This window comes from Mauremys reevesii, linkage group 2 (assembly GCF_016161935.1).
Source record: "Mauremys reevesii isolate NIE-2019 linkage group 2, ASM1616193v1, whole genome shotgun sequence".
NCBI lineage: Eukaryota > Metazoa > Chordata > Testudines > Geoemydidae > Mauremys > Mauremys reevesii.
The window spans coordinates 80,807,724-80,833,496 of record NC_052624.1 but is presented as its reverse complement, the minus strand read 5'-3'; the positions used below and the strand labels follow the sequence as shown (position 1 = coordinate 80,833,496).

The window sequence follows — 25,773 nt, the reverse complement described above, 5'->3', positions numbered from 1 at the left end:
GCTTTGAGCTATGTATGTCAGATGACAGGACAAAATGTTGTGTTGTATCAGACTTTGACTTGCTATATATGCATTTGAAAGGTCAAATGCATATATTTTTATGCCCCAAATGCCTACAAAACTTAGCTTATCTTCCATTCTCTCTCTCCATCCTGTTTTACTTTCAGATAATGCAGATTTTCATAAATATCTAAAATAGCTGTGCTCTCTGTTTGAGAAGATCCAAGAAGTTTTGCCAAATGACTGGCATGGTGTGGATCCATAACCAGCTGGTGTTTGTTCAGACCACACTTGGACAAGTAGAATAGCTTTCTATTCTTCTCAGCCTTATGATTGGATTCTTTCCCATTCTGCTCTTTGGATCTGACCATGCTAGGGCTTGGAACTGTGTAACAGTTTTCAGAGTTCTAGCCTAATGCACTGTAATGTGCTTTCCATGCTCGGGGATACTATGTAGTAGGAAGATTAGTGTCTGCTTTTCAGCAACAGTGCAAGTGTAGCTGTAGACAGGTCTCAGGCATTTTTACCACGGAATAATGAAAACTTGATACTAGTGTTAGCAAGAGGGAGAAATGTTTGCTAAAAATCCATAGCCAGCATGGTTCTGCCAGAGCCATAGTTGACGCCGCCTTTTGGACACTGTTGCAGGTAGGTTAGTTTTGTTCCTAACATGGACCAGACCTTTCAATCACTTAACATTCGTTTGGAACCTTAAATCAGCTATGTAATCAGGTATGTCAATAGTGCCTAACGACCCCAAATGAAGCCAGGACCTTGCTGTGCTAGGCACTATCTATGAGGAATAGTAAGAGACAGTACCTGCTTCAGAGAGTTTTACAGCCTGAATAGATCAGACAGACAAAGGGTGGAAGAAGAAACAGGGTATGTCTACACTACCTGCTGGATTGGTGGGCAGCGATTGATCCAGCGGGGGTCGATTTATCCCGTCTAGTCTAAACGTGATAAATCAACCCCTGAGCGCTCTCCCGTCGACTCCTGTACTCCACCGGAGCGAGAGGCGCAGGCGGAGTTGAAGGGGGAGCAGCAGCAGTCGACTCACCACAGTGAAGACGCCGCGGTGAGTAGGTCTAAGTACGTCTATTATTCATGTAGCTGAAGTTGCGTAACTTAGATCAATTCCCCCTGCCTTTCCCCCCCAGTGTAGACCAGGCCACAGTGTCACAGGAAGGTGAAGTGACATTCCCATGATCACCTAGCCAGTCAGTGCAGAGGCAGAAATCAACCCCAGGTCTGTACCACCTCTCTTGGTTAAAAGTAAAGATAAGTGAAGTAAACATAGATTACAACATTGTGGAAACAGAGCTAGCCCTGATGAAAATGTTGACTGCTAATTTTTCAGATAATTTGAGCCTGATTCTGCATTGAGCCTGATTCTGGTCTGTGGTGATCATGTGATAACACTTAGCACAGACAAGCTAGCTCCACTTGATATTTATTTTGAGACAATAACTTCCCCTTCTCTGTCAGTCTGACAGCGGCTTTCCGGCATGCCTTTCATCGTGGATTCTATACAGTATTAGAGGAGCGAGGAATATTCCAACTCAAAAACCATGAAGGAAATTGATGAGGGTGATTTCCCTTCCCCTCAAAACATGTAGTTTGCTGTGCATCATCCCAACCCTCTGTTATGCTTGTGCTGTTTTTGAACATAGAAAGTAGCAATAATTTGTAATGAGTAAAATTCTCATTCAGCTGCAGAATTTCTGGTCCCGTTATTGCCATGTTCATTTTAGACTGAGGAGAGAAGCCTCAGTAATACGTGGCTCATGGAAATGGATCTAATTGTGATCTCTTTTCATTATCAAAACAATTTCTTTGGAAAGCAAATGGGCCAAGTGTGGTAGGCAGTCTTTAAACATGGCCTAGGCTGCCTTTTCTCTGTGGCTGCAGGGAGAGGGCAAAGCAGACCAACTGGAGGTTTTTATTGCTTGTGAGGCAATGTCTGTCTCTCTCAAGGAAGATACAAGGCCAAGTCCAGCTATCACTGGGCGCCAGGGCCGGCTCCAGGCACCAGCATAGCAAGCAGGTGCCTGGGGCGGCCAATCAAGAGAGGGGCGGCATGTGCGGCCGTTCAGCAGCAATTCGGCGGCGGGGCCGTCACTCCCTCTCAGAGCGAAGGACCTGCTGCCGAATTACCACTGTAGAAGAAGCAGCGGTAGAGCTGCCGCTGAACGCGGCTCTTTTGTTTTCCTGCCGCTTGGGGCGGCAAAGACGCTAGAGCCGGGCCTGCTGGGCACTGCCCCAAATTGAAATATATTCATTTTTAAAAGGGGTCTGACATAACCTCAAGTACATCTTGTAATCTTTCCTTGCTATAGCCTTCCTCTTCCTCCTATACACTCCCCTCTCCTCCATTGCCATCTTTTACTGTGCTGTGTCTATTCAAGGCCTCATTCCTGCAGCTCCATGCTTTTGTAGCCTCACTTATGTTCAATGGGACTGCTCATGCGTGGGGCCTTCAATAGTAGACTCCTTGGTGGAAGGCCCTCTCCTTTTTTTTTTTTATTTGCCTGCCCAACATCATGCATCATCCAGGCTGTTCTATACAGAGCAATAATCAAAAAACACATTCATTTTTCACTAAACAGCTAGGTAAACGCATCTACAAATTACTTGCGTGGGGCTACATTGTCCCTCTAGGCACAGGGCTGACCAAAGGGCAATGCGTAAACCACACTGCCCCAAGAGGCATCATGCTTCAGAGATATTCCTCTCTGGCTCTTGTTTGCTTCTTGGAGGGGGAAGAGGATATGTTACTGCAGCCCTTGAAAGGATATTTACTCCTCCCCCTGGCCTGGCCAGCTACTCTTGCTGGTGAGAGGGAGTAAAGCCAAGGCTCTGTGTCCTCCTTGACCTCTTGCTTGCGCTGGGGAGTGTTTGGAGAGCTGGGGTGCTGCTTCGCAACAGAGCCCATCTGGAGATCTGTGTTGGTCTTACTTCGCTGAGCAATAGGGTGTGGGGGTAACTCCCGTAGTCTCCTGCTTGAGTGAGTAAGACATAGACGCAGGCTAGTCCTTCTGGTTTGCAAAGGTTGCCCCCACCACCCTCACAGTCAAAGCATTCAGTTTCATTTTACATTTCCTCTGTAATAGCTCGCTGACTGTGGGTGGATTTGTGCTCCAGCTCAGGCTAGCCTTCGTAATTATGATTATCTTATTCAGAGCCAACAGATATAGGTAGAGTTTTGGCTCCTAAAACTAAATCTGTGTGTGCATGCACTGGCTGTTCTTCATTCCACAGGCTATTCTGAGAATCAAGTCCATACTAGCTATTCTGAGAATCAAGTCCATACGAGCTTACTTGTATTGCCAGCAAACATCTGTTCCACCAGATGGAATTGTTTTAAATGAACTGGGGGGGGGGGGGAAAAGGATCTGGCCCGGGATACATTATATATAGATAATATTCACATTGAGACTTCCCTTTCAGAAGGTATCTGGGAAAGGGAAGAGATATGGATTTGGTGTTTAGTCTAGAGGCTGGATTAATGGGCAGTCTCATGATTTTTATGTTAATCAGAAGCAGTAGTAAACTGAAATAGATGAAGATTTAAATTGATCAGTTAAAGGGGAATCCTAGTTTTCTTAAGCCATTGTGACAATCAAAAGGTACATTCTACACTGAAGTAGTAAAAGCTATTTGTCATTGAACAACCAAACAAGTTTCACTACCTTCAAGCCTTTCCGAAGTTTTCTTTTTTATAATGTATGTGAGGTGGTTGGGAAAGGGTCGGTGTGGGGAGGGAAGGGAATAAGTGTAGGAAACTGAGTCTTGAGATAGTCTTTCACATTATTTACAGTGATGTGCACTCCACAAATCTGATGATAGCATCAGCCTTTAACAATAGTTTGCATGATGTATAATACTGAAATCGCCTAGCTTCCCCTGCTATGACAACTGTGTCTAACTTCTGCTGTTCGTTAATCGAGAGGCACATATTAGTGAGCCAGTGCTTCTGGTGCAGGTAAAGATCCTCAGCAGCTAGGCCATCTCTTTCCTTTATGTGCACTTGTCATGTTGATACATTCTACCTCTGATCTCTCTTCTTTGTCATTATTTCATTTTCAGGAACCTGCGTGAAGTGCAGCCAAGGTGTGTATGGAGCAAACCAGGCTTGCCAAGCCATGGGGAATCTCTATCATGATGGCTGCTTCACCTGTGGAGCATGCAGTAAGTGTGTCTTTGCCTATATAGTAAAGGGAAACATTGCATACACATGGTAATAGAGCTTTACAGCAAATGGGTTTTCAGATTTTTTCAAAACACATTTACATGGCAGGTCGTATGTACCTGATGGATTCTGTTGCAGCTCTACTTTTTCACATTAGTTCTTGCATGTCATTTAGATTAGGTGTTTGGGGTTATGCTTGCCTTCTACTATATGGTATGTAAAGCAAGATAAAGCTCTGTGAGTATTTGTAAGTGCCTGTTATCTACCAGTGCAGCTGTATCTTATGCACAGAACTTCATAGACCTAGAAGACTAGATGCAGGAATCACTGGGTGAAATTCCATGGCCTGAGTTGTGTATGTCAGACTAGATGATCCTATGATCCCTTCTGGCCTTAAAATCTCAGTGTGTCTAAGACAGATTCCCTGCCCAGAAGATGATACAATCTGAGGACCAGATATGAGAGTGCTGCATGTGAAGGGCTAGCAGGATTGGGCCCTAAATTAAATTATGTATAGCTATAGGCATTGTAAACATGGCTTTTTAGAATTGGAACTAATTTGCCTTCTAACTTCATTTTGTCTCAGTCAAGCTTTTATATCCCTGACCTGATTATTAAACTTGTTTCAGTTGTGTCCATGCTATGTCTTCTTGTGTTACACAGATGGCAGGATTCATGCTGCACTTCCATAGTACTACCCCTATGTATGTTGGTTCCCTGAATAGGTTAGGAATTGAAATGACTGACCATTGCCATTTGGTGATAAATGGGCCACTATGAAGAAATAATGGAACTACTGTCGCTTTATTCATAAACTCTGCCCTCTACTCTCTGCCTCCTCTCTCCCACACCCGTGTTCATGCCTTTTTTTCACTCTGCTCCTTCCTGTGTACCAAGCATATTTGCTATCTTCCTATAAATCCCCCAAACCCATGTCTCTTGCCTTGCTTCCTGCCATAGACTGCACAGGACTGGAAGATGACTTTTACCTAAGAACTCGCCTTCACTCACTCTGTAGTATGTAACAAAAATACTTACGTCTTTTAATCCTCATCCCTGCTTTTGCAACCCCCTTCTGTTGTCTACTCTCATGTTCCATGTTTGTCTGATTTAAACCGTTAAGTTCTTTGAGGGGGGTAGGGAGCCACAATTTGCTTTATTTTAATAATCTCCATAAGGTGCTGTGCAAAGTTATGGAGCTAGTAGTGTTTTGACTACAATTAATAACAATAATAGCTTTGCACTTCTATAATACTTCCCATGTGAGGCTCTCAAGAGTGTTTTACAAACACTAATAAACTAAGCTTCACAATGCATATGCAGAGGCAAGTAATTTATAGGGCTGTCAAGTGATTAAAAAAATTAATTGTGCAATTAAACAATAATAGAATACGATTTATTTAAATGTTTTTGGATGTTTCTACATTTTCAAATATATTGATTTCAATTACAACACAGAATACAAAGTGACAGTGCTCACTTTATATTTATTTTTGATTACAAATAATCAAATACAAAAAAACTGTAAAAAAACCAAAAGAAATAGTATTTTTCAGTTCACCTTATACAAGTACAGGAGTGCAATCTCTTTTATTATAAAAGTTGAACTTACAAATGTAGAATTATGCACAAAAAATAACTGCATTCAAAAATAAAACAATGTAAAACTTTAGAACCTACAAGTCCGCTCAGTCCTACTTCAGCCAATCACTCAGACAAACAAGTTTGGTTACAATTTGCAGGAGATAATGCTGCCCATGTTTTATTTAAAATGTCACCTGAAAGTGAGAACAGGTGTTCACATGGCATTGTTGTAGCTGGCATCGCAAGATATTTACATGCCAGATGTGCTAAAGATTCATATGTACCTTCATGCTTCAACCACCATTCCAGAGGACATGGGTCCATGCTGATGGGTCCAAAGCAGAGTGGACTGACGCATGTTCATTTTCATCATCTGAGTAAGATGCCACTAGCAGAAAGTGGATTTTCTTTTTTGATGGTTCGGGTTCTGTAGTTTCCGCATCTGCGTGTTGCTCTTTTGAGACCTCTGCAAGCATTCGCCACACCTTGTCCCTCAGATTTTGGAAGGCACTCCAGCTCCAGGCAAAAACCTGCAGCTCCACTGCTTCGGAGCTGCTCCACGCTCCAGCTCCGGGCTCCACTCCAAAGCTCTGATAATATAAAGTGAGCACTGTACACTTTGTCTTCTGTGTTGTAACAGAAATCAATACATTTGAAAATGTAGAAAAGCATCCCAAAATATTTAATACATTTCAATTTTATTCTATTGTTTAACGGCAATTAATCGCAGTTAATTTTTTTTAGTTTATCGTGTGAGTTTACTGCGATTAATTGACAGGCCTCGTAATTTGTATTAGCTCCATTTCACTGATGGAGAAACAGGCCCAGAAAGACTAAGTGACTTTCCCAGGAACACACAGGAAGTCTATGGCAGAGCTAGGACTAGCACTGTTCTCTTGATTCTAAAGCCTGTGCTCTGTCCATTATATCTCCCTGTAGCTGCTCGTATGTATTTAGAAATTAGCTCCTTATGGTGTATTTTGCAACAGTAAAAACCACACAGTGTATTTGCATAGCTGGAGTTTTATTTTCCAATATAAGGATTTCTTCCTCTGTTGCATTTAGAATTGTAAGCTCAGCAAGGCTGCAGGGAATGTGTCTTATCTATAGCTGTAAAGTGTGAAGTAAATTTACAGAGCTGTATACATGTTTTTTAATAATAGTTGAAACTTGAACTGTGCTCATTGCACAACTGTTAAAAGCTTACTGCATTGCTCACTTACATTTTCGCTTATAGACTATTCCCCTGTCATATGATCAAAGATATGAATACAGATGACATCTATTTTTAGAACATTCAGAAAGCAGCTTCTTCCTCTTTCACCTCCTATTCTCAGTTTATTTGGAATCCTCTGCAATACCTGTTCATAGCCCCCTGCCAGAGCTTTGCCAGTGGAACCCCGACCTCCATTCCATCCTAGGCTCCTGTTAAAAATAGTTCAATAGCGAGGTCTGGCTGTCCTGAGCTTCCAAAATTACCACTGTGCAACTGTTCCTCAATAAATATGGACATTATATCATCATTTCAGAGTTACTTGTATCCTATTTATAAGGAGACTGGCATTAAAGGCTTAAAAATAGTTATTTCTATTTGTTTACATCTGTTCCAGCCCAGTGGAAACAGGAATCAGGGTTAAGCCATTTTCCAAATGTGCTGCAGGGTGGGCTTGCTTTTGTCCCTCTCAACTGTAAGAGGGACTATTTGCTTCAACTGCTGATCCTAAAATGCAGACCTTTTTATTTTTAACACATTTCAATGCAAGATAAAATTATTTGCATTTCAGAATAGACCATGTAGGTGGATTTATCTATACCTGGAATCCAGCAAGGGATAGACTGCTTCTCCCTGCCTATGCTGTAGCCAAAGACTCACCCTGGACAGGAATCAGTGCAAAGGATTTCATATGGAAAGCTACCAATGGGAGCCCTCCCTAAAATATATTTCAGCATGTGGGGACAACAGGGGCATCAAACCCATAATTCCACATTTTCACATGTTGTGCAGCCAGTAGCTGTTCGCTTGCTTCAGCAAGAGGATAGAAACTTTTTATTTTTCTTACTAGAACTTAATACACTACAGGAAACACGTTCTGACTAATGTCAGAAATGGGGAGCATAACAGACCTCCAGAAATCCATTTGCTTATACTAGGAAATGTAATAGACTGGCATTCCTGTCTTAGCCAGATTGCTTTATGCCAGATGTTATAATTAGATACAATCAGCTGACATAGGCCTGTAGTTGCCTGTGATGTATGATTTACACATGGTGAGCCTAATCCTTTCCTCAGTTACACCAGTGCATCTCCATTGGTTGGGAGCAGAATTTGGCCTATTCTACACGTATAATTCTGCACTAGTAGATAGGCAGCGTTGGCCTTGGGTAGGGATCTGTTCCGCTGTCCATGTGCGTGGAGGTGTAGCTACCATTAGTGGGATTTAGTGATAGGCCCACAGAGTGAGAAGGCTGTGTGTCTCTCAGTTATTCAGCCAGATTCACCCCTTCGTTCTGCTAGCGCAAACTGTTGGAAGTCAAATGGAAGGCCATGCCCGTTGGTGATAGACATAATGACACAAGCTGCCTGTGACACTTGCTCTGCTGGAGAGAGCTAGCCATTGTACCCCACAAAGCAAATGGAACCAGGAAGGGCTGGGCCAGATGGAAGATGTGCTGAATCAGCACAACAATAAGGGAACCTCTGCTGGTAGGAGACCTGGAATATAGACCCCCACCTCCCTTCTTCCCCCACCCAGTGTAAACCCTGAGACTGGAGGACCATGGGTTCCACTGTCTGCCTTCCCTCTGGGTGAAAAGATGCTGCCCATCCATCCAGCCTCATGGGTGCCAGGGTTGACTCTGGTTCATTTTCTTTCAGCTGCCTATACTGGATGGAGTTTCAGTAAATTCCCACTGCTTGGTTGCTTGCCGTAGGTGTGGCTTTTTCTCTCTCTCTCTCTCTCTCAAAAAAAAGTCTTTATTATACCTTTGGGAGGTGTTTGATTCTTTCCTTTCATGCTAGTCATCAGCAAACAAACAAAACTGGACATGCTTTGTAGGTCAAAGTAACTGCTTCCCTGGCTGATTTGTTGTAACGGAGGAAAGGAAACACACTTGAAACATTACATGTTGTTGCTAAGGTAGTTCCATTCTCTTTCCTGTCTTAACACTCATTTTAATTCAGAAGTATTAGCTCTATTTTATCATGTTTGTTTTGGTGTTTGTTTGTTAGTATTTTTGTGTGCATTACTCAGAATTATTTTAGAATCAATAAAAAGTTGAAGAGATTTGCAAGGGCCTTTGCATCACCAAATATAAACATTAATCATGTATTCTTAGCCATTCTAGAAGCACAAGATTGGCCTGTTCCTGCTCCCATTGAAGTCTATGGCAAAACCCCTATGGACTCTCGGGGGAGCAGGATCAGACCCCACTGACCCAGATTGCGTCCCCAGTTTCACTTGTATAAATCTGGAGTTTGACCAATGACTTCAGTGGAGTTATCCTGGATTTATACAAATGTAAGTGAGAGTAAGTGGCTCATTTTGTACAGTATAGCACTTACTCCGTAAAACCTCAGTGCTGTATGCTGTGCTCACTTAAATAGCATTCACTTGGACAACTCGCATGAATATAATTATATATATGCTCTAGTGTTTGCAGGGTTGGGTGTAGTAATGGTATTTAAGGGGAACTCTTGGAAGCAAGCCCTCAGAGAAGGCTTGTTCACATACACACATCCTACAAACATCAAAGTTGCCAAGCAAACTTACACTGGAAGAAATTCACATTTAGAAAACGTCTACAAAGCAGTTTAGAAGTGTAATTTCCAGCTCAGTGCTCAAGTAGACATAGGAATACTAGCTCTGTTTGAGCTAGCATGCTAAAGATATCTACCTGCCCAAATTCAATCCCACCTGACCTCCTGGGTACGTAATTTGGTAGCAAGTGGGAGCCACCACCTGTGCCACTGCAGCCACACTGCTATTTTTAGTGTGCTAGGTCAAGCTGAGCTATCTGCCTGTGCTGCTTTGTAGAGATACCCTTAAAGGAGATGTCTTTGGTGCCAAAATGTAGGCACAAAGAGCTACTTCATCAATAACTTTCTTAGCATGCTTACATATTGGAGTGATGAGGTGTTGTCTTTAGCTGTATGTTTTGTTGGTATGCCTGGGATTCTGGGGGTTTGCACAAGTTTTCCTGAATTCTGTTTCTGAAGCAGGCCTCTGTGGATTGCACTCTCTTAATTGATCTTTCAGATGGTTTGCTTTGTCCTGTCTTGCCTTGCAGTTGTTGTTGGTAAAATGTACCTATAAGGGCTTTTTTCCCCTTTCTGTTCTGGTCCCTGGCCTGTAATGGTGCAGATTAAACTATTTCTGTCCATTATTCACTCTGTTGACCACAATTCAGATTAAAGAAGTATAGCTCTGTCATCAAGACAGGGATAATGTATGCCTTCCCGCACACTCTCTCTGCACCATACCATCATTCCACTGCAGTAGATTGTAGGAAACTTTCAAATGCCAGTAAAATAAATGTTTGGCGGGACCATATTGTCTGTCTAGCTGCAAACCATGTGTTTGAACAGCGTATGTCCACAATCTGACTTCTCTCTGAACAGAAAGACGTTAGACTGTCTGTAAGGTCAAGTGGAGTTCATCTTGGACAACATCCAGTAAAAACTGTCATTGAGAAGTCAAGATTGTCCATGGTCTCAGTCCTAAAATTCTGCTGGGATGGAATGCTGAATCTCTGCACTAAAATAAATTAAATAAATAGCATTGCTTATTAAGATAAAGCTCATTTGTCAGCCAAAATTCCAGATAGCTATATTTGCTGTCTCATTAGTTTCATTTTAGCAATGATCTCTAATTTTGCTCATGGCTGGATTTCTGTCCAAATGCTTTTTGGTTTCCCAGACATGAAAGACTCAGAGAGCTTTACCAAGAAAAGAATAGACCTAAGATATTTCACAGTGCTGATTTTACTAAGTCCTATTTCCTGATATACTGGCATTGTGGTCAGTGAGAAATGATGTGGGAAATCAGTTGGATGGGGCTATGTACACATTACAAGGGTCAGTTGGCAGAAAAAAAATCAGCAACTTTATCTGAGACACTGGACTAGTATAGAGAAAATTGGCTTTGAGGTAAAACCAACAGATTTAGAATGATTGATTACTTTGGCACAAACTAGCACATTTAGTTCATTGATACAAGAACATGTGTGCAAACAAAATAGTTCTTAGTGGATAAAGCCCATAAACCTTTAGGCAGGCAGTTTTTTGTTCAGTATACATATCTGCATTACATTAAACCTGTGGAGGTATGTCAAAAATACAGCCATTTCCTGCATGCTCATGGTGTCTGCTTGCTTGTTGTTTTTAGTCTATAGACCAAACATTCTCAGTCATCAGTTTGTTAAACATTAACCATTCAGCCTGCTATGCAGCTGCTGTGCAATAGTTACTCCCATTGTATGAAAAATATCTATGCACATATAGTTTGTGCTGTGTATACTCAAGACAAAAAAAAGGGTATTTCCAGGTAATAAGTAGGGACTTTAAAAATATTTCACTATGAGTGTGTGTGTGTGTGTTCATTCCTCTAACCTATTGCGTAAGTTTAGTGCTTTTTAAACCCTGATGTGCCATAAATTTGATGGTTATAGGTTTATGGGTCCACAGACCCTTCTAGCCCTGGTCCCACGTTACCATTGCTGACACATTTTAGAACATACTGCTCTCAGATTTGAGCTGTACGAGTTCTGAGGTCCTCAGAGGAAATAAGAAGACAAAAAAAGTAAAAAGCATGCGCAAGAAATGAGTAATGGAAATTGTAGGAGAGGAAGGAAGTCAACTGAAAACTCGTGGTGGGGTGGAGAGATGATCAAATAGTAGATCAAAGCAGAAAATCCAAAATGAGGGTCAAAGATCAGATCTTCTATTGGAACCGAACAAGACTAGTATGTCTTTATCAAATGGCAGAATTTGACTCTGTTTATCTCTTTTTAAAACCTGGGATGAAAATAATGTTTGTGAAAGGGCGACAGGTTACTAGCACTAGGTTAGAATCACTGGCCTGGCTATCTAATTTCAAGCTATCTTACTACCGCATGTACAGCACCAATTGCAAAGGGGCCTTGGTCTTGCTTGAGACCTCTAGGTAATACTATATTACAGCTAAACAATAATTATATTTGTAAGCTTCCTTGGTCTGCCAGTGCACTTGATCCTTGACTGACATCCCTGTCCATCCAGTGTTGGGCCTCCCTTGAGCATACTGCCAGTGATACCAAATGTACATGTGTGGGGTTTTTAAAAAATGCGAACCAAAGGCAACTAGCCTACTAGAGCCAAATTCAGCTTTGGGTGCATGGCATATAGCAGGGCTGAATTTGACCATGTAGGACCACCAAATTAACTTCCACTTGTGACAAATGTACCTGTCTCCAGAGGGGGAAGTTTTAAGCATCAATGAACATCTCCATCAAGGGGCATCTTTTTAATAAAATTACCAAAGCAAAAACTATATAGTACATAATGTAACAAAAAGCAGAAAGAACCTCAGCAGAGCATAGGAATTAAAATATCAGAAATAGTCTGGGGCGGGGAAAATCAGTGGATGTTCCAGCCCCAACTTAAACTGCTCCTTACCCTCTCCGCTTCCTGGCAAGGGATCCCCACCATGTGCCACAGGAAACATATCGTATGAATCATAGAAGTACAGCTTTTGTTGCATGATGATATAACCTGCTCCCATCCATTTGGCCAGTTGCAGGTACAGAAGGACTTCAGGGCATTATTGCTAAGGTGAGTGATATACAAGGCCTTGGCTTGACGTAGCTTTTACATTGAGTAATACGCCCATTCTCCCAGGAGGTGAGAAGGCTGGGGCTTCAGCCCATAAGTAATGGTTGGGTTTAATGCTTACAGGCCAGTGTGTGGAGTTTTCCGAAGCGTGTGTGTGTATTCTGTGGCTGGTGTGTGTATGAAGGGAGGGGTAGTGGTCTGCAGTTGAAGTTTAAATATGAGATATGGTTAGGGGAAGATGAAAGCTGAGATTGGAACCTTTAATTGAATATACCTCCAGGTTTTCTGATGTTTAATTTTAATTTTAAATAATTATATTCTTCTAATGTGTAGACATATCTTCTTTAAACAGGCACAAGTTTATCTTTGTTATAAGGTTCGTGGGGTAGGAATTTCCTTTAAAAGTTTGAGAATATTTATAAATGTTCTAGCTACAGTTTCAGTATCCACTGAGACCTTCACACACCCGCAGGAACTTCAAAAAATTGATCTCTAATAACTCAGTGTTTCCACTCAACCTTAGTAAAAATAGCCTATTGTACTTCCACTGAGGGTAAATGCATGAAACTATAACTTTTTAGTATAAGCCATTGGAACAATACTAGTGAGTGGTGGGTTTTTTGTTGTGAAAGATAAGATTTTCCCCAAAAAGTGAAAAAGAATTTTCTTTGAAGCTTGCTATCTCAAAAACTCCTCACCCAAATGACCTGTGTGGGGAAAGTTTGAGGTTAACCTGTGGAACTCTTTGCCAGAGGATGTTGTGAAGGCCAAGACTATAACAGGGTTCAAAAAAGAACTAGATCAATTCATGGAAGATAGGTCCATTAATGGCTATTAGCCAGGATGGGCAGGGTGTCCCTAGCCTCTGTTTGCCAGAGAATGGGCGGGGGATGGATCACTTGGTGATTACCTGTTCTGTTCATTCCTTCTGGGGCACCTGGCATTGGCCACTGTCGGAAGACAGGATACTGGTCTAGATGGACCTTTGGTCTGACCCAGTATGGCCGTTTTATGTTTTCAAAGCAATTCTTTTCTGTCTAGATATCACATATGAGAATGTTAAGGGAAAAAGGAGCTCCTCCCCTCCTCTCCCACCCAAAGAAAGTTAGAGCACATGCAGATAATGGAAACTGTGTAAACAGCCCTAAGTATCGAATCACAGACATGGTTCCATTGTGTCTTTGGTGTGTTGGGAGAACAGAACATCCCTCCGGTGGAGGGAACAGAGAGAAAGAGAGACTGAGTGTTGTGCACAAAAAGGTGCCTCAGTAGGGATTCTGAAGTTGGTAACACTCTGTTCCCAGTATGAGTTGCCTTATCTGTAAACTTCAGAGCTATTGGGTTATATGGTGTATGGGTCTGTTAAAAATAAATAAAGTAGAGCTGGGGAGCTTATTGCAGAGATCTGCCATACGCAGAGAAGAGGCTTTATTTATGGTGTCGTGGCTGGTTGTGGTTTCCTGCGTTTGCGCCTCACACCTGTGGTTGTAATTAAACAGTTCCTGCTTTTCAGTTCCCCTATGCTCCGGCTGGAGTGCATGTTTGTGCTCGGAGGCATCAGACCCCTTTCTCCCACTTTATTTTTTGCTGACCCAAATGTTTTCTGAGTAGATAGACACAGTTTTGCAATTTTTACAGTGCACTTTTTGTAGCCAAGTGATTAAATAAGAGAGGAGATGGAGCAATGTACAAGTTAAGTATTATTGGTATGCATGTCTTTAAAAGTGTCTTGGGGCATAAGGATAGGCATTTCTGAGAAGAAACTGCCTTATCAGCTCAAGCAAACCTGCATCAAACTCTGTAACTTGGGCTGAGATGCCTGCCAGGTAAAAGAACCCTGAACTCAACCTGACTTGGGGTAGATTCAGGTTTCTAGAGGAACCTATAATGTAACCCTAGTTAAGAACTAATTTGAAATAGTAGCTGAGTATTCTGGGTCAGCTTCGTTGCTGCATCCAGCCTCCAATGAGCACAGCAGAGGCTGGGGGCCATGAGGGTGCCAGCTATCATAGAAATGTAGCGCTAGAAGGGACCTTAAGAAGTCACCAAATCCAGCCCCATGTGCTGAGGCAGGACCAAGTAAACCTAGACCATCCCTGACAGGTTTGTTCATCCTGTTCTTAAAAACCGCCAGTGATGGGGATTCCACAACCTCCCTTGGAAACCTATTCCAGAGCTTAACTCCCTTTACAGTAGAGAGTTTTTCCTAATATCTAACGTAAATCTCTCGCTACAGATTGTCCATTACTTCTTGCCCTACCTTCAGTGGCCATGGAGAACAACTGATCGCAGTCCTCTTTATAGCCACCCTTAACATATTTGAAGACTGTTACCTGGTTGTCTGTCGTCCGTCCGTCCCCCTCCCGCCGCCACCCCCCTGAGTCATCTTTTCTCAACACTAAACATGCCTATTTTGTTAACCTTTCCTCATAGGCCAGGTTTTCTAAACCTTTTCTCATTCTTGTTGTACTCCTTTGGACTCTCTCCAGTTTGCCCACATCCTTCCTAAATTGTGGCTCTCAGAATTGGACGCAGAAGTCCAGGTGGGGTCTCACCAGTGCTGAATCGAGTGAGACACTTACCTCCTGGGTCTTACATATGACACTCCTGTTTAATACAGTCCAGAATATTAGCTTTTTTGCAACTGCATCACATGTTGACTCAGATTCAATTTGTGATCCACTATAACCCCCATATCCTTTTCAGCAGTACCACCATCTAGCCCAGGGGTTCTCACCACAAATTTTTTGGTGGCTTCAGAGTGCGGCCACTAACTCTTGCTGGTGGCCACTATGACAGTTTTTCCTAAAATACTTAATAAATTTAGGAAAAACAAATAAATATGCACGTCCAAATCATAGTAATTTATTTATGTAGGGTTCTTATTTGCAGACTCAATAATACAAATAATGTACAGTTGTTGCTCTTCTTTACTGGACCTAAACAGAATAGAAACACAAATAAGGTGTTTTGTATGTTCTTATCTTTTTTGTTGTTTCTTTTGCCTTGCTAGCTAAATCTGCTCCTGTGAAAAGTGATATTTGTGTGTTTTCACAGCAGCAGACTTGTTAGCTAGCTCTCAGGCAGTGATGTGTGATATTTACAAACATACACATACCACTTTTCACAGCAGACTTACTCAGCCCTGGCAAGCCGGGGGGCAAATTAAGCCCTGGATGGGGAGGTGGGTAGGGAGACAGCGTGGGCCAGGGGTGATGGGGTGGATGGGTGAGGGGATGGGGGCAGCAGCAGGGGCCAGGGGTGCTGAGTCCAGAGAAACGGATCCCGGCACTGTGCAGTCAAAACCCAGAGCCCAAAGCCCCATGGTCAGAGCCCCAGGCCTGAAGTCAGAAGCCTGAGCCCCACTGCCCCCGGGAAGGTGGGGAGCTCACACCAGCTATTTGTTCCTCTGGTGCTTGTGGCTCCAGAGGGAGGCAGGGCCCAACCCTTCCTTGCAGCCCAAGGGGAGGAGCTGCTGAATTGCCCCCACCCCCAGTCACCGCCCAGGAGGCTGTTGCTGCAAGAAAAGCCTCTGGTGGACACATTTGAGAAACGCTGATCTAGCCAGTTATTCCCCATTTTGTAGTTGTCTATTTCATTTTTCCTTCCTAAGTGAAGTACTTTGTGCTTGTCTTTAATTTCATCTTGTTGATTTCAGACTGATTTCTCCAATTTGTCAAGTTCGTTTTGAATACTAATCCTGTCCTCCAAAGTGCTTGAAACTCCTCCCAGCTTAGCGTCATCTGCATATTTTATAACAATACACTCCATTCCATTATCCAGTCATTAAGGAAAATATGGAACAGAACTGACCCCCCCCCCCACAGGACCCCACTAGATACACCCTCTCAGTTTGATAGCGAACCATTGATGACTACACTTTGAGTACAGTCTTTCAACTGGTTGTACACCCACCATATAGTAATTTCATCTTCTAGACCATTTCCCTATGAGAATGTCATGTGGGACTGCATCAAAAGCCTTATTAAAATCAAGATACATCACGTCTACTGCTTCCCACCCATCTATTTGGCCCACAACCCTGCTAAGGAAGGGAATTAGGTTGGTTTGGCATGATTTGTTCTTGACAATTCCATGCTGGCTATTCCTCATAACCGTATTATCTTCCAGGTGCTTACAAATTGATTGTTTAATAATTTGTTCTAGTATCTTTCCAGATACTGAAGTTTGGCAAACTGATCTATAATTCCCAGGGTCCTCCTTGTTCCCCTTTTTAAATATAGTGTGTTTGCCCTTCTCCAGTCTTCTGGGACTTCATCCGTCCTCCATGAGTTCTCAAAAATAATTTATAAAGGTTCCAAGATTGCTTCAGCTTGTTCCTTAAGTACCCTAGAATGAATTTCATCAGGCCCTGGTGACTTGAATACATCTAACTTATCTAAATATTGTTTAAACTATTCTTTCCCTATTTTGGCTTGCATGCCTTCCCCTTTGTTGTTTAATATTGTGTTCTAGTATCTGGTAACCATTAACCTTTTTAGTTAAGACTGAAGCAAAATAGACCACCTCAGCTTTCTTGGTGTCATCAGCTCTCCTTTCCCACTTAATAGAGAACCTGCACTTCCTTCCTGTTTCTCTTGCTCCTAGTGTATTTAAAGAACTGCATCTTATTGCCTTTTATGTCCCAGGCTGGATGTAACTCATTTTGATCCTTAGCCTTTCTGATTTTGTTTCTATATGCTTATGCTATTCTTTTGTACTCCTCTATAGTGATTTGTATGTGTTTCAAGTTTTTGTAGCATTTCTTTTTTATTTTCAGGTTATTAAAGAGCTCCTGATGGATCCATATCCTCTTACTATTCTTCCTGCCTTTCCTTTGTATCAGGGTAGTTTGCAGCTGTGCCTTAATACTGTCTCCTTGAGAAACTGCCAGCTCTCCAGAACTTCTTTTTACCTTAGATTTTCTTCATGTAGGACCTTACCTACCAGGTCTCTGAGTTTGTTGAAGTCTGCTTTTTTGAAGCCCGTTGTCTGCTGCTCTCATTCCTTCTTTTCCTTAAAAAGGAGCTTTCCTCCCTGATTCTCTGCCTGGCCTGAGGCACAGGTTAGAGCAGGGGTAGGCAACCTATGGCACGTGTGCTGAAGGCGGCACGCGAGCTGATTTTCAGTGGTACTCACACTGCCTGGGTCCTGGCCACCAGAGCTCCACATTTTAAATTAATTTTAAATGAAGTTTCTTAAACATTTTAAAAACCTAATTTACTTTACATACAACAATAGTTTAGTTATATATTATAGACTTACTAAAGAGACCTTCTAAAAGTGTTAAAATGTATTACTGGCACGTGCAACCTTAAATCAGAGTGAATAAATGAAGACTCGGCACACCACTTCTGAAAGGTTCCTGACCCCTGGGTTAGAGCATCATAAAAGTGGGTAGCATGTGTAGGGGGACCAGATGTCCCAATTTTATAGGGACAGTCCTGATATTTGGGGCTTTTTTTATATGGGCTTCTATTACCCCCCACCCACTGTCCTGATTTTTCACACTTGCTATCTGGTCACCCTAAGCATGTGGCATCTCTTGATGGTTCCCAAGGTATCATTTGTCAGCAGGGGATTGCTGGCACTCATTGTGCTTCCCTGCCTCTGAAACATCCCCTGCGCAAGGGGCTGCAGGGAGTGCGATGTAGGACCGGGGGGAATTCCGGCTAGAGGTTTGCAGCCAGTCTGTGCTCCCTTTGTGCTGCCTGAGTGGCATGAAGGGAGCAGAATGAGGCAGACAATCTGAGTTTTACTGAGGGAAACAAAAAGGAAATATGGAACTGCAGCTTTACTCCATGGCTCCCAGGCTCAGCAAGGAGCATCCGTTGCTCTTGGCTCTTTAATTCTTAGAATGCTGGCGTTTTCCAGACTGCCAGCCACATGGATAATTAGGAGGTTATAGCCTCTATGAACTTAAATCTTTTGCTTTAAAAAAAAAAAAATCTGCCAACCGTAATTACAGCAGAAGGTTGGTTTTATAACTATAGAGCTATGTTAAGATGGATTGACTTCTAATTATACACATTGAGATGAAAACTTTTGTGGTGCACAATAACTTTTTACCTTTGAACAGGGACTTGTAATTCTGGTTTCCTTTTAAACCAGCATAACCACTGATGCTAATGAATGAGAAACCAATTTTAAAAGCCTTTGGACAAAATTAAACTCTCAGGGTTCAATCCAGCCTCTATGGAGGTCTAGGGCAAATCTCCAGTTGGCCTCTGTGGGAGCAGTAGGAGATTCAGAGTTTTATAAAGATATAAACTTTAAAGTGCAAGATCCATAATGTGAGATTATAGTGGCCAAAGAGCATTAGCATCCTGGAAGTTCAGCCTGACTGTATGGTTACTACCAATTGCAGAACAAAGAGTGCTTGTTGGAGCATAAAGATACTACTGACACAGTTATAAGTAGTACTGACGCAGTGCTTAAATACCATGGTGACAGTCATCTGATAGGCCCATAGCTAAATGGATTAGATATCCTAGATAGGACAGATGAATACATAGAGATATGAGGATCAAAGCTCTTATGGGTAGGACTGAGAAATCCTGTAATAACTGCCAGAGATGGGATGGTAGAGGGGTGGAAATAGTTTAATTGTCTACTACATTTTTGTCAATAAGCGAGTGAAGTGATGGTAAAATATTGCCAAGAGCCAGCAATTCAAGCCAAAGCTCATTATAATATTTAGTTTTCAGAGTGACAACCCATGAGTTAAACATTCTAATGGGCAAGCAAGGGCATCATTTCAGCAATCATACCAATGGAATCTCAACAGTATCTGAGACATGGATTTTTAAAAGAAAAAGTTGGAATGAAAAATTACATCCAGCTTTCTGACCTTTTGAACTGATGTCAGTTTTAAGTTGTAATACAGTGGCTCTCAAGCGAGGGTACATCAACTCATCTAGATATTTGCCTAGTTTTACAACAGGCTACATGAAAAGCACTAGAGACGTGCGTACAAACTAAAATGTCATACAGACAATGACTTGTTTATACTGCTCTATATACTATATCAGTATTTCTTAACCTGGGGAGGAGAGGTTGTGATTTATTTTATAATTATGTGGTAAAAAGGAGAAAGTAAGCAATTTTTCAGTAATAATGTGCTGTGACACTTTTGTATTTTGTCTGATTTTATAGGCAAGTAGTTTTTAAGTGAGGTGAAACTTGGGGTACACAAGACAAATCTGCCGCCGGAAAGGAGTACAGTAGTCTGGAGAAGTTGAGAACCATTGATAATAGTATGCAGCAGAACCTCAGAGTTACAAACAGCTCAGGAATGGAGGTTGTTCGTAACTCTGAACACAAGGTTATGGTTGTACTTTCAAAAATTTACAACTGAACATTAACTTAATACGTCTTTGAAACTTTACTATGCAGAAGACAAATGCTGCTTTTAACCATCTTAATTTAAATGAAACAAGCGCAGAAACAGTTTCCTTACTTTGTCAAATCTTTTTTTTAACCTTTTCCTTTATATTTTTAGTAGTTTACATTTAACACAGTATTGTGCTGTATTTGCTGCTTTTTCTTTTCTTTTCTTTTCTTTTTTTTTGGGGGGGGAGGGGGGATGTGTGTCTGCTGCTGCCTGATTGTGAACTTCTGATTCCAAACGAGGTGTGTGGTTGAGTGCTCAGTTCGTAACTCTGCTGTTCGTAACTCTGAGATTCTACTGTATAAGGCCCCGATCCTACCACTTGCTGACATGACTTCAATGGGGCTTGTGCTCCACAAGACCCTTGTGCTGAGGTGCACGAGGAGGACCCAAGAGTATAACTTTTTGAAAAGCTTTGCTTTATTTGAGGTTTGCATTCTATTCTTGCTACTTATGGACCACAGTACATTGACCCAGTAAAATAAAATTAAAGCCTTCTAAGTAAGGCTGTCGATTAATCGCAGTTAATTTTTTTGAGTTAATCATGTGAGTTAATTGCGGTTAAAAAAATTAATCTCAATTAATCGCACGTTAAACAATAGAATACAAATTGAAATGTATTAAGTGTTTTGGATGTTTTTCTACGTTTTCAAATATATTGATTTCAATTACAACACAGAATACAAAGTGTACAGTGCTCACTTTATTTTTTATTACAAATATTTGCACTGAAATAATAAAATAAATAGTATTTTTCAGTTCACCTAATACAGGTACTGTAGTGAAATCTCTTTTATGGTGAAGATGTAACTTACAAATGTAGATTTTTTTTTTGTTTTGTTTTGTTACGTAACTGCACTCAAAAACAAAACTGTGTAAAACTTTAGCGCTTACAAGCCCACTCAGTCCTACTTCTTGTTCAGCCAATCGCTAAAACAAACAAGGATGTTTACGTTTATGGGAGATATTGCTGCCTGATTCATATTTACAGTGTCACCTGAAAGTGAGAACAGGCATTTGCATGGCACTTTTGTAGCTGGTGTTGCAAGGTATTTACGTGCCACATATGCTAAACATTCGTATGCCCCTTCATGCTTCGGTCACCATTCCAGAGGACATGCTTCTATGCTGTTGTTGCTCATTTAAAAAAAAAAATGCATTAATTATATTTGTGAATGAACTCCTTGGGGGAGAATTGTATGTCTCCTGCTCTGTTTTACCCGCATTCTGCCATATATTTCATGTTATAGTTGTCTCGGATGATGATCCAGCACATGTTCATTTTAAGAACACTTTCACAGTAGATTTGACAAAATGCAAAGAAGGTACCAATGTGAGATTTCTAAAGATAGCTACAGCGCTGGACCAAAGGTTTAAGAATCTGAAGTGCCGTCCAAAATCTGAGAAGGATGGGGTGTGGAGAAGTCTTAAAAGACCAACACTCCGATGCGGAAATTACAGAACCCGAACCACCAAAAAAGAAAATCAACCTTCTGCTAGTGGCATCTGACTCAGATAATAAAAATGAACATGCGTCTGTCCACTCTGCTTTGAATCGTTATCGAACAGAACCCATCATCAGCATGGACGCATGTCCTCTGGAATGGTGGTTGAAGCATAAAGGGACATATGAATCTTTAGCGCATCTGACACGTAAATTGTGACGCTGGCTACAACAGTGCCATGTGAACGCCTGTTCTCACTTTCAGGTGACATTGTAAACAAGAAGTAGGCAGCATTATCTCCTGCAAATGTAAACAGACTTGTTTGTCTGAGGGATTGGCTGAAGTAGGATTGAGTGGAATTGTAGGCTCTAAAGTTTTACATTGTTTTATTTTTGAATGCAGTTATTTTTTGTACATAATTCTACATTTGTAAGTTTATCTTTTATGATAAAGAGATTGCACTACAGTACTTGTATGATGTGAACTGAAAAATACTATTTCTTTTGTTTTTTACAGTGCAAATATTTATAATTCAAAATAAATATAAAGTGAGCACTGTACACTTTATATTCTGTGTTGTAGAAAATATCCATAAATATTTTAATTAGTGGTATTCTATTGTTTAACAGCACTGTCAATTGCTTGACGGTCCTACTTCTAAGAAGTAAGAGTGCCAAATTTTTTAATGTGGGCATATGAGTTCTGTCTATTAGACCTGTTGTGTGCTTCTAGTATATCTATGGTTTCTATTCGTGCCTGGAAAAAATGCACATGCATCTATTGCACAAAGTCTTACAGTTGTATACACAGAACAAGCAGCAGGGAGGATGAGTAGCCTTGTAGTTTAAGGCACCGGCCTGGGACCAGGGAGATTTCAATTCTTATCTCCACCATAGATTTCCTGTGAGATGCTGGGGAAGTCAGTCTCTGTGTATATGTTAAATGGGGATACTTCCCTACCTCACAAGGATGTTGTGAGGATACATCCTTTCATGTTTGTAAGGTGCTTAGGTCCTTTGATGACGAGAGTGGTAGAAGTCAGTAAATAGTCTGCCTTGTTCGCATATGCATTTCCCTGATTTGTGTGTACACGTGAGGGTTCTGTGCTTGCAATTCCTGCACGGACGTTTTTATGTGTGCAATTTATGTAGTCACTTTTGAAAAACTTCACATTCATATTCTGCCAGACGTTTAGAGAAAAAGAAGGTTGGTGTGAGGCGAGAGAGGAGGCTAAAAATAAAATAATCACTCTGTCCCTTCCCCAAAAGCAAAAAAAACCAACCCATTGATTTTTATTTTCCTGTAAAGCGTTCATGGGAGTAGCACCTCTTGTGCATCTATCCACGTCAAATTTTGACAACCAAATTATAAATACTTTCCAAAGGGGCTTATCATGCTGCTAAATGAGCTTATAAAGAAAACATTGACACAGAACATTAACTGTGACCACCCCACTGGGGATTGCTGTAATAAATCTTGACTGCAAGTGTCAGGGGGTTAAAAATACACACAGCGGACGATGCCGGTAAAATGCATTTTGTCATTGTCAAAGAATGACTGTGGCAGCAATTCAACCTGTGTCCCTCTGTTGCAATGGGTATCGCTAGCACACGGGTCAGGGCCTTCATCCAAAACCAGGCATAGCTTTACTGCCTTTTCCCCTCCTCCTCCCTAAGCTGTCTTTATAGAGATACATCCGATATAGCAGGACGGTCATTTGGACATCTGCACGTTTTGCTATGCTACTGTGTGCTAGCTTGTAACTTATTTTTTTAAATTGAATGTTTCAACTCTTGTTTTTTAATTAGCCGTGTAAGTCCAAACCCTGACACCTGTACTCTGGCAAAACTGCTGTTGAAACCAGTGGGCAATTTTTCTGAGTAAGGACTGCTTGTTTTGGCCTCTTGTTAAATTGCTCATGAAGCTACTTGGCAATCATTCTAAATAATCAACAGTAGCTGAAGTATTGTCTCATTACAGCTCTGTTCTGTTCCTCATCTCCCCACTGACCAAACCCACCATCAAAATCAGTGCCTGTGTAGGACAGATCTCCACACAAACTGGCACCCAAATGACTGAATTGGTTGTAATCTACACCTTGTCTTATTTCGATATAAGTCAGAGTATAGGCATTCTTACTGTGGAATCAGTGTTCTATTTTGATTTTGCTTAACTCAGTAAAATATCGACTTAAGCACAATAGAAACTGGGCATTTTTGTCCTGAAATAAGGGTGTCCACACACAGACTTGCACCAGCATAGCACATGGTGTAGATTAAAGCCCATTTAATTATTTGGGTACCAGCCTGTGTGTAGACACAACCGTTGATTATGCCATCCTTCTCTCTGGGGTCTTACTGGGCTGGTGAAAGATTGCAAGCCTGTGCTGCCGTTCTGTATTTTGTTTTCCGGGACAGGTTTGCTTAGAAAGATTCATGATTTACTGAGAGTGTTTTAAAAATGATGGACCAGAGAACTGCTCTTAGAACCCGTATTGCGTGTGATGGAGGTGGAGTGCTGGAGTGGCTTGGAAGGAGGCATGTCTGCCTATGCAAAATGCTGCCAAGGAGCTGGAGAGAGCACACTGAGCAGCAACTCTTGCTGCATCTGTACAACTGATGATGTGTGTGTTCCCACCAGTGCTGCCCTCTCAGAACTGAGTGGGTCCTGGTGGAGGACCAAGACCAAATCCCCTCTTAAACAGCTCCCCCTCGTGTAGCTCCAGTGGCAATGCTGGCACCTCCATCTGCAGCATTATGACCACATCTTGCAACCATAGGCTAAGGAGCAAGGGAGCTCCCTGCACCACCATCTGTTTCACCCCCAGTGCACCTCTGCAAGGCAGCTGTGGGTTTGTCTGTGACTGCTGTATGCAGGGAGAACGTTAACACTAGGAGAAGGTTTGGGTTTTTAGTGGGTTGGTCCTCCAGTCAACAAAGACTGCTTTTTAAGGAATCATAGCAGTGGATTGACGTGTCATTGTTTCATAATGCCCCATGCTACATATATTGCAACTTTCACTGGCCTTGAAGTCTGCTATAGTGCATGTGTTTGTATGCTCCATGCTAGTTGATTTGGAGAGTCAAATTGAGCTGCATCATTAAATTTTGCTTGTACCCAGAGTTCAAAGTCATGTTTGCTCACGTAAATGTGTGTTGCGTGCAAGCATGCACTCTTCCCCCCCCCAAACAAACAAACAAACACACACTGTCGTTTGACAGGCTACTACCCAGTGGAATTTTGCAACACAATGTCTGTTTTCCTGTACAGGGTGTCTGAAACTATTTGGCCTTGCTGAACAGTCTTTTGGGCCCAGGCTAAGAGCTAAACTGGAACATAATTTCCTAACGTAGCTATCAAGCTGTGCTTTCCCATCCCACCTGGCAAAAAAACTCTATCGTAACTCAGTTGTCCAAGTGTGACAGAAAACCCTATTATATGGTGGTTCTTGTATCATAGCTAGTCACTTAAAATGCACTTGTTACTTGTGTATGCGCCTGATAAAATTGGCTGCTGCATGTGCAAACAGTGGCTGACTTTTCAAGAAATGCGGCTGCAATATTGTTTGCCCTTCTTTGCCCTCCTCCAGATCGAGCACTAAAGACAAAGGGTGAAATCCTGGCCCAATTGAAGTCATTGGCAAAATTTCCATGGACCTCAATAGGGCCATGGACCTTGAACTCTTTACAAGCATTTGATTTCCTAACTTAGTACATACATGGTGTTTTCTGGCCTGTCTGAAAGCGCCCTCTGGTGTGCACACCATAAAACAGATTACACTTTAATTATGTTGGAACAGCACTGGTGGGAAATTTTAAAGAAGTAAAATCTAGTATAGGTAAACCCCTATGCACACACCCTTATTTACCTAACCACTCACCAGCGGTGGCTTCCAGAATGAATCAGCAAACTATCCCTGCTGCTCCGAGCAGGATCCTAGAACTCCCCCTCTCACTTAGTTTCAGAGATGGGTGTGGGAGATGGTATTTTGTGGCATTAAACAGTATGTTGTGCTGAGGTCGTTTCTTAGGTAAGTTTTATTCGATAAAAGGGAGTTGAGACTTTGATAACCATCCAGCCACATGGAATGTGAAGTTCTCATTGTTGAAACCACCCTTGTTGCAACACAGGGATTAGAGTCCAAATATCACAGGACTGTCATTAAAAAGAAAACATGGTTAGTGATATTCTGGGCCTGGAATGGTTTCTAGCATTCAGCTCAGTTGGATAATAGTAATCATAATAATAATAATTAATAATAATTATCATCATGACCATAGCACCTAGGAGCTCTAGTCAAGAACTAATGCCCCATTTTTGCCAGGTGCTGTACAGAGAACAAAAAGACAGACAC

The 25,773-nt window shown here is 41.7% G+C and overlaps 1 protein-coding gene across 2 annotated transcripts in view; it reads left to right on the top strand.

The window, feature by feature from the left end:
- LIMD1 (LIM domain containing 1) overlaps positions 1-25,773 on the top strand; it is a 53,289-nt gene that overhangs the window by 12,982 nt on the left and 14,534 nt on the right. For both annotated transcript variants that reach the window (XM_039523462.1, XM_039523463.1), the window contains exon 3: positions 4,090-4,191. In XM_039523462.1, the coding sequence (XP_039379396.1) occupies positions 4,090-4,191 (102 nt within the window). The remainder of the gene's footprint in view (positions 1-4,089; positions 4,192-25,773) is intronic.